At 39.2% G+C, this 9,960-nt stretch overlaps 1 protein-coding gene across 1 annotated transcript in view; it reads right to left on the bottom strand.

Moving 5' to 3' along the window:
* Nasp (Nuclear autoantigenic sperm protein) overlaps positions 1-9,703 on the bottom strand; it is a 51,202-nt gene extending 41,499 nt beyond the window's left edge. Inside the window, exon 1 of the mRNA XM_083117680.1 lies at positions 9,437-9,703. Within this exon, the coding sequence (XP_082973806.1) occupies positions 9,437-9,507 (71 nt within the window). The 5' untranslated portion in view covers positions 9,508-9,703. The remainder of the gene's footprint in view (positions 1-9,436) is intronic.
* Positions 9,704-9,960: the final 257 nt, after the last annotated feature.

The following is a 9,960-nucleotide window of genomic DNA, read 5'->3' on the forward strand; positions in this document are numbered from 1 at the left end:
GAGCTCCTTCCACCTGGTCAAACCATCACTGCTGACCTCTACTCTCAGCAGTTGCAAAGGGTGCACCGTGCATTGTGGCACAAGGAGCTGGCATTGGTGAATTGCAAGGGTGTGCTGTTCCTGCACGACAATGCCAAGCCACATGTGGCAAAGAGAACCCGGAAGACCCTTCAGCAACTTGGCTGGGAGACACTGTGCCATCCACCATATTTACCGGACCTTGCACCAACAGATTACCACCTGTTTCATTCCCTCGACAACCACCTCCATGGGAGATCCCTTGCAAATGAGGGAGACCTGCAGAACGCACTCACGGACTTCTTTGCATGCAAGCCCGCCGAGTTTTATCACCAGGGTATTGTGCAGCTGCAGGAACGTTGGCAAAAGGTGTTGGATGCTGATGGAGATTACTTCGAAACCTAAAGGTATGTACCATCCACTGTATTGCTCTTTGTTTATCACTGCTCTAGAATGGCAAGAACTTTTTTGGTTACCTTGTACAAAAAAATCACAGCTCAGGAACTAGTAACTAATAGTCGTTCAGAGATAAGATTGGTTTTGTTTCTTTCAGAAAGAAAGGTGTTTTAGCAGAAGGTAAATTTATATACACTGCACCTCCCAATGATGAAAGTTAATGGAAGATCTATATTTTAAAAATGATGTTCGGCATGTGCCCACCACAATTGACCAAATTGAATGCAAAATGTAGTGTGTAGCAGTGGTAAATTCCTACAACCATGAAAAGTTTCATTGAAAACAAGCTGATGAGAGGGGGATAATAATGTACAAGAGCAACTGTGTTGCCAGCTAACTGAAACAATTTCAGTAAATTCTCTTCCAGCAAAATTAGGCAAAAAAATTATGGCACAAAAAAAAATATGCAACATTTTTTTCAGAGATTCAAAATTTTCGGAAAATTATGAAAAATGGGACTGCTGCTATTGCTCAATGTTAAAGTGTTCATTTGTCCTCATTATTACATGTAAAAGTGAAATATATCAGAAAAAAGCAGCGGCTGAAAAGTTATACACGATTTTATAAGATCTATCCTATAATACTCACAGGGAAACAAAGGACTGTTTTCAAACTCTGCTTTTTAATAATAGTAACAATGGATATATTGTTTTGTAATTCCAGTACATCAAACCTTCATATGTATACTAACGAATAATAATAATGTATACAGAACTGAAACATCACAAGTAGTTTTCAAGAAATGGCACATTAATTGTTGCCACTGGGTGCTGGGAAAACCATTTCCCATCCGGCCACTCAAGGTTAAACCTTGTGTGTAAGCACTATTGTGTTGTAAGTGTACTGAGCGAAATAAGCCTTTTTGTATTGGAGGGATGCCCACTCAGTGGTGTATTTGTCATTTCATTTCCAGATGTAAATTCTTTTGGGCATTAAAATTTGCATATGTTCCAGTGAGTAAACTAATTGATTGTCTTGATTGTCCCTCAAAACACTGGTTTCAAACAACTGTTTCAAAACTTTTAAATTATTTCGAAAGAGAGAGAGTTGCATACCAAATAACCACTTCACCATTGAGTTCCGTAATCAGCGGAATTTAGCTCGATCTCTAGATGCACAAGGTTTGTCATTGCTTCATGCATGCAAAAATTCTACAACAGCAGAAAAGTCTGACGCCATAGTGGATACTGTTGAAAAAGATGCAACCCATCGAATGTTAAAGCCACGTATGATTTTTCTGAGTTCTACGTTCAAGTTGAAAGCAGATGCTTCCAAATTCTTTTATTTTCTGGGACTACTTGTATAATGAATGGCTTAAAAGGTTTTAATTGAACATCAATGATATCATGAACAGCGAGCTGCAATTTGTGGTTTAGGTAATGAATGACAATAAAGTTATCATTGAAAAGATTCTCTTGGGCTATCAACCAGGTGAGTTGTGGAAAAGATTCCAAGAGCTAACACCACTCTCATCTTCAGGGTAGAAGTCGGAGGCTATCTAGGCTACCTGCGAAGCCCAGGCTCAGAAGAGAAGAAAAAAATCAGTCGGAAAATGTGCATAAAATTGATCATTTCAATAAGATGATGATGGCATTTCAGGAGTTGGCACACTTATTTCTTACAAGTTGTTACACTAATTCCTTAGGAGATGGCAATCTTGCTCGCTTTCTATGAAATCCGCAGGGGACTGCGTGAGTTGAGCTTGGCAGTCTTCCTTCTATGATGCCGTTAGTGTTGCGAACTCATTGTTACCAGCATGGCATCTTACCATGGGGAATTTTGGAGTGAAACTATTAGAGGAAAGGGGAAAAGAGAGTTGCTTTAATGACAGAGAAATTCCCCTCTGAGCCAAAAACATCACTTTCCAATGAACACTTGCACACAGTGCAACAAGAGGCCGTTTACCTTTGAAACAACCAGAGTACATGACGAGGACGAGAAGTTCTGGAGATTTGTTAGCTGACCAGAAATGGTTTGTGACTGCACCTAAAAAAAACTAAGTACGGTACATTGAGGGGAAGTCACGTCCGGGAATGTTCAAGAAAGTTTGTTTCCTTAGTGCACAGGTATTTTTCAAGGTGGATCATGCATGTATCGTGGACGGTGTGTGTGTATGTGTGTATCGTGGTGAGTTAGTAAGTGAATTATAGATTGATTATTTTATTTTACTTTGCTTTTTGTGCCACTTTTGGCTAATTTGCGAAGATGAGGTTGAGTGATGAAATTGATGAATGGACACTCACAAACATCCATGCCCAGGCCGGGATTCGAACCCAGGACCCCTGGCATCATAGAGGGATGTGCTAACCACTCTGCCATGGGGGCTGGCTGTGAATTATAGATATTTTGAAAGTGTGACACTGAAATTTACCCAGAAGAATGGAATTCCTGTTCAAATGAAGTTTTAAAGGTAAAATATTTATTATATATTTTCCTTCCACGTAGACCTAAATAAATATTTCACAATTAGGGCCCCTATTATTTATAAATAAGCATGAAAGACTTCAATAACTATCCTTGACTTATTTATAGTCACAATGTCAAATCACTTCAAAATAACAAAAATGATTGGAAAAAGAGCCCCCCCCCCTCCCCTGGCAAATATTTGTCCATTCAAATACTATAATATAATGAGATGGCCCAAATTTTGAACGCAGTATATGCTAACGGTAAGTGCAGTGCTGAGCATCAACCCGGTGTATATATGTTTAGTTTTCTGGCTTTCGAGACCTTTTCTGTGGGCAACAGAACGAGAGCATCATAAGAGGGCCAGAAGGAGGGAAAGAGCAAGGCATGGAGCTTCGTCCATCACATTCACGCAGTGTGTAGGCATGAACTTGCACCACCAAGTAGCATAACATTTGCAAATAATTTGTAACAAATGTTCCTTGGTTGTTTTCACAAACTCCATATGATAAAAAATCATGAAAATTGTAGCCCAAGTACCAAATGTTCAATTCCCAACTAACAGTGGTATACATGTATTTCTTACATGGTTTAGTTTCTATTTATGGCTGTTAACACTACTGCATCGGCTTTGTGATTACTTGCTGCACGTCATTTTCTGGAGAAGGTTCTTCCCTTCAACATTAATTTTTATTTGCTAGCAGTTATATAATATATTTACTGCCATCTTGGATACATACTGGTGCTGATATTATGTCACTTGACATAAGTTACAAAGGGGTATTACATCCCTTTCATTGTTAGGTTAGGCATATCAACTAAACTGGATAAACTTTTTTAAAAAATGGGATAAAGTCACAGTGAATAGAGCCAAGATGGGCTTCCATGTTACCCCTAAGGTTAGGAAAGCCACCGAGGTGGAAGTTGAATTCACCTTGGATTGGTGACTCACGCGCCCCAGTTGGGGAAAGGCAGGAGGGGAGGAGTTTTCCTTCTCCAAGCATGAGCTGACACCGTGCATTCGCCTACCCAGAGCACTGCTCGGCAGTTTGCCTTCAGCAGCTTTGAACGTTCTTTTGTTTTATAAGAGTATTACGCGGTTTTAGTATGTGTATTTTACATCATCTTTTTAGTAAGTGTCTTTTCCTATACCTTTTGACCTAAATCCTCAACCAACACTTTCTCGACGAGGCACCATGTCAGGTGTCTGAAAACATTGCTTCAACCTGAAGAAGGAGGTAGTATAACCTTCGAAACATAGTTAGACAAATCTCATGCTCACACATGTAATTTATTGATTTTTAATCTTTTAACCTTTAGTTGATATTCGATTGTGAGCAATTAGCACATTACCAGTATGTTAGGTTAGGCAGATCAGGTTTACAGGTCGTATCATTAAAATAAGGTCCCTAAGTGCTTCCAACACCCAGTATTGTAAAACATTTCCTAATACTCCTCTAAAACTTGCAACGATCATTCAACATTTGGAATCACTACCAATATGGCAACTTCTGAATGACAGATGACACATAAATGACATCTGCGGCATGTTGAGAATCTGAGTGCTCAGCGAGCAATGTGATCACTCAGCTACTAATTGGCCAAATAATTGTTGCTTGACAAGTGCTGCTCACTTGATCGCTGAGCAAACTTGAACCTTGCTTGCCACACATTTAAGCCAAAAAATACATCATTTTTGTGTTTCTATCTTGTGAGGCCTTTAACGACGATAAAAATTGTGTGAACATGGTGGCTATTCAAGAAACATTTGTGATTACTGGCTTGTATACAGCGTAATTACAAAGTTCAAGTAACAGAAGGTAACATAATTTTGCACTTTTTATAATTGTGTTGTTTATTCCAAATATACACCAAAACTTTAGAAAGTTTTGCAAGTGTGTAAAAAACAAAATTTGAAATCAACTTTGGTTTTGTTCTCATTCGTAAGCACCCGGACATTGTTTTCAGAAGTAATAATTATAATATTAGTTTTGCACTACACTAGAACCATACTCTTGTTACAACACCTTCAATAACGTACTGTGGAAAACGGCACTGTTCTGGTATCTCTGGCTGGTTCCACTCGAATATGATAGGTATTGGTGTCGGTACACGTGCATGGCATTTGTCTGCTTATAATGGAAGTAAATGGAGTTTTCGCTGCAACGTCTGATTCTTTTAAATGAAGCATTTCTATGAATGTGATAATTGCTATGATAGTTGGTACAGTGGTCGCGAAGATATTAACGAGCATTCTAGACAGTCAACCACGTCCTGTTTTTGTGTACGAATTAGGTTCATCATTATTATCATCATCATCATTTCTTTTAAAGATATACACACTGAAGCATTTGTATTTTGGATATTTACTGTCTCTTTTCTTCCGCTTTAAACTAATCGCGGCGATGATGATAATGATGATTGCATGAAACAACAAGGGAAACCCCACAAAACTTTCTTAGTGCCATCGACATGAGTGTAAGGAAACTTTCAAACCAATGGGAAAAGCGACATGGGATGTTTACACTGTCACACTAGTGACACACACTTCCAAACTGTAAAATAGCATTCATTGCACATTAGGGTCCAAACAGCAAATGATACGTTCATATGGCGTATTCGCATGCTACTTGTTACTTCGGTCGGAAAGCTCCTTAAAGGAAGGGTGCTCAGACTGAAGTGACGTGCTACAGGAGTAGTTCCCAACTAAGTGACAAGCGACATGGTGCCTTCAGTCTATTAGCAAGCGTGCGAACAACAGATAGGCGACATGATAAACCGCACATTACAACAACAGATATAGGCGACATGATAAGCCACACGTGTCTCTTTGTCGCTTGTGCGTTGCTCAAACTGGGCCATTTCCTCAATAGCTTGCAACATGTTGCCGTGGTTTGTTGTTCACGCATGCGCGATGCAATGAGTGTCTTGCTTTAGGGAGATTGCGCACCAAAGCGACAAGCGGCACGCGACACTTATCGCTTGAGGATTTCACCAACCGAACGCTGGCCTGTGCTTCCCGTCATGCCGCTACGATGTGAAATGTTGCTCTTCATTGGCTCGTTTCCAAGCAACATGTGTCACTTAGGTATGAAAGTTGCCTTGGACCGAAGAACCCGTGTCACTTTGGTGTGAAATCCTCATCGCGTGTCGCTTTGGTGTAAAATCTCCTTGAAGAAACGGTGCAGTCAGAGCTTTTGTCCCTACGGTTCGAAAGGCTGCATTGATTACGGACTGCTCACTTCCAAGCGACACTTGTGGTTTCTCGCCTCGGTATGAAAAATCTCTCAGGATACTATTTATATGCTAATAACATAGAAAAATAAAACTCTAGTACACAATCCAACACCTGACGTCTGGAATCACTTTGCGATGTTTCTTCTTGTGTTATGGATGCTATTTATTTATTAATTTTATTTTACTTTTCTTTCCAAATTAATGCAGTTTTTTGACTGCAAATCACTCCACAAATATAACTGTTTCCATCAATTCACGTACCGCATTTCAAGACCAACAAATCTACACAATATATTCCAAAAACTAACTAAGCCGCATTACTTTCATAAGAAAATTAGCACTCGTACTGATCGCACTGCATCTATGTTTTCATCCGTCTCGGGAACTTGTTTCTTGGGTCGTTTTCCACACTACGTTATTCAAGGTGCTGTACTCTTGTCTTATGTGCAACTATACCGTTACATCAAAAATCGGGTACTCAAAGGCACTGAGATTTTAATCAATGAGCTCACACCGTCAAGTAAATGATCTGTGTACTCAACAAATTAAAACCTTGCTCAGATACTCGATGCATCTCTAGTCTACAAAGAGTAGCACTGTCAAAAATTTTGAACATGGCAAAGTACACACACAATTATAGACAATATTCCCACATTTGGATGATGAGGTAAAATGAAATTTAAGTACTAGTGAGCCTATCAAATATGAGAGATTATTTCATAAATGATGGTAAAGAAGAGCCTTTGTTGCATTGTTGTTATAATAATCTGCAATAAAAAATATAGTTATTTATTAATTTTGTTTATTTTAATTTGCGGTAAATTTCTCGTATCGGACAAACGGCTGAAATTTGCTAGTTCATTTAATTTGAATATTCGTACTTACGTATTCTGCATTGAGAAACATTGCTGAAGGTGGCATTTGACTTATTTCATGGAAATAAGCTCTATTTGCGACATATCGAGTCAGTTTACTTCGTTTCTTTTTGCCTTCGGTAACACGCAAAATGGCGGTCACAGTTTCACTACCGTACTCGGCATGCAGTGTTTCCACCCCACTGCACCCAAAAATACCTACGTAGTCCCACGAACCATTGACACATAGCCCCACGAACCATTCATACATAGCCCCAAGAACCATTCCCGGTAAGGTTAGGTTAGGTAGGGTCACTATAGGTTACAATAGTTAAAAATTGGTTTCGAAAAAAATATGCGTAGCCCCACACACCATTCTCGCATAGCCCCACGAACCATTGACGCATAGCCCCACGAGCCATTGACACATAGCCCCATGAACCATTGACACATAGCCCCACGAACCATTTGCGGAAACGTATCTTCTTCAGTTACAAAAACACGTGTTTGGAAACACTGACTGGGATTACGTCATCACACACAGGCTACATCCACCTGGAAGTAAATGGATGCAAGAGCTTTCGTGCATCGGTCACACATTTATATGGAAAAATAGATTATTTACCTGCAAAATTCAATGAACGATGCGAGAAAACACTTCCCCGAACTTCCACAAGTCTAAAGAAACTGCATTCAGTAAGTAATTTCTCCTGTAAATTTGAAGAAATCCGTTTGTCCGATACGAGAAATTTACCTAATTTGCTTTCCTGCCACTTTTGGCTAATTGTGAAGATGGGGATGAAAGATGATATGATGATCGGACACTCACAAACACCCATGAGTGGGCTGGGATTCGAACGTGGGACCCCTGGCTTCATAGCACGATGTGATAACCACTCCACCATGGGGGCCAGCAATAAAAAATCTATTCCTTTTCCGTATCCTCGCAAATTGAAATAGATAAAACTTGAGTCCTAAGTTTTAACAGCACAATAACAATAGTTCGGTAACAGTTTCATACATCGGAGACACATTTCTTCAATTTTACACAAGAAACTACGGTAAAACTATCAAAGCCGGGAATCAGATTTCTTCAAATGTACAGGAGAAAGTACTTGCGGAATTGAGTTTCTGTGTAATTTTGGAAGGTTGTAGAAGCGTTTTCTCGCATTTTTCAATGTATTTGACCCGCTAATTCATGTATTTTTCTATAATAATGTCCGTCCGATGCACGAAAGCTGTTCTTGCATTCCATCCATGTACTTGAACTGGATGTTGCGAGCATCTGATGGCGTAATCCCCCGGTAAATATTTCCAAACACACAGTTTTATAACTATTTTGTCCAACCTAAAGCAACCTAACCTAACCTTAATGTGATGGTGCGTGGGGCTATCGTGAATGGTTTTGGGGGTTATTTGTGGATGGTTATATGATCCAGAATGGTTTTTGGGGCTATGCGTGAATGGTTTTGGGGGCTATGCATGAATGGTTTTTCGGGCTATGCTGGAATGTTTTTTGGGGCAATTCGTGGATGTTCATATTATCCGGAATGGTATTTGGGGCTATGTGGGAATTTTTCTGTTAAGAAGGTTGAAACACTGCTTTGCCATTTGAAACACAATGCTAGTCAAGATTTGCCTGCCATTTTGCGTGTTCAGGAAGCGAGAAAAGAACAAACAATAATTAGTAGATATGTCGACAATAGATACTAATTTCGTCCCCTGTCAGTATTTCAAACCCCCCTTTTTTTGCTATGCTTGCCTAACGTAACCAAACCTAACCTTATCGGAAATGGTTCGTGTGGCTATCGGTCAGCTACCGTGCATAATGATTCATGGGGCTATCCATGAATGGTTTGTGGGGCTATCTGCATATGGTTCGTGAGGCTATCCATCAACTACCCGGGCAATCCGTGCATAATATATAATTTCAACCGGTGACGAACACGATAGTAGGTATTTTTTGGTGAAGAAGTTTGAAACACTGCACACCCACAACTTGAGTCAAGATGTGCCCGCCACATTGCGTGTTCCGGAAGCGAAGAAAGGAATAAAAAAAAGCACTCAGAATGAGAAAAATTGCTTTTGTTTTCGTGTAAAAAGCATAATGGCACCTTGAACTATGTTCCGCAATACACAATTGCTAAGTACGAACCATGCCAAATACAAATTATGCGATTTTAATGTGTCTCCGATCTATGAAACTGGTACCATAATATATGATGGTTCGGCGCCTAATATCCAGCAATGAAAGTTTTGCTACAAGGTTAAACAACAATACACTAAAAAAAAAAAAAGTAAAAATGTCATTCCAACCCAATATCGAGGAAACCAAAGTTTCATTATGGCATAAGTAATGAAATTTTTAGACATACATCAAACAAAATAAACTTCATAAATACACTAACTGTAACAATCTGTTTCCCACAGATATACTCGAAAGAAATCATACGTAAGATGCTTACACTTCTTTCTTGGAAGGTGAACTCTTTTCTGAAGGGGTCTGGTTTTCATTTTTGTTACAATTGTCTTCCATTCTGCAAATTTCCAGTCTCCAAAAACCTAAAGATAGAGGTTACAAACCAAATTCAGCAACAGAATCTCTGAATTATTATCCCTTTACGTTCTCTCAACACTCAACCAACTACTTCAGCACAGAAGCCACCTCTACAAACATTTGCATTTGTTTCATTTCTTTTCGCGCGTATTCGGGTAAATTCCGCTTCCACGATTCATAGCATAAACATGTAGCGAGCCGGTGATTGTCAAGCAAATTGTCCTTCATGAAAAAACCACACCCAGATCATGATTAATCAATTATAATAAGATATCAAGTAACGATGCAAAGTCAAAACCTTAATCATCAGTATACATTCATTTTTAAATGCTTAACAGTTCATATCAGGTATACCGAGGAAAATCTGTTATATTTTCATTGTGTTTCTTCTAGTCGAGGATACGTCTCTTGTAATGGAGTACAATAGAATGT

Source organism: Lepisma saccharinum, chromosome 2, assembly GCF_977018435.1.
Source record: "Lepisma saccharinum chromosome 2, izLepSacc3.1, whole genome shotgun sequence".
Lineage (NCBI taxonomy): Eukaryota > Metazoa > Arthropoda > Insecta > Zygentoma > Lepismatidae > Lepisma > Lepisma saccharinum.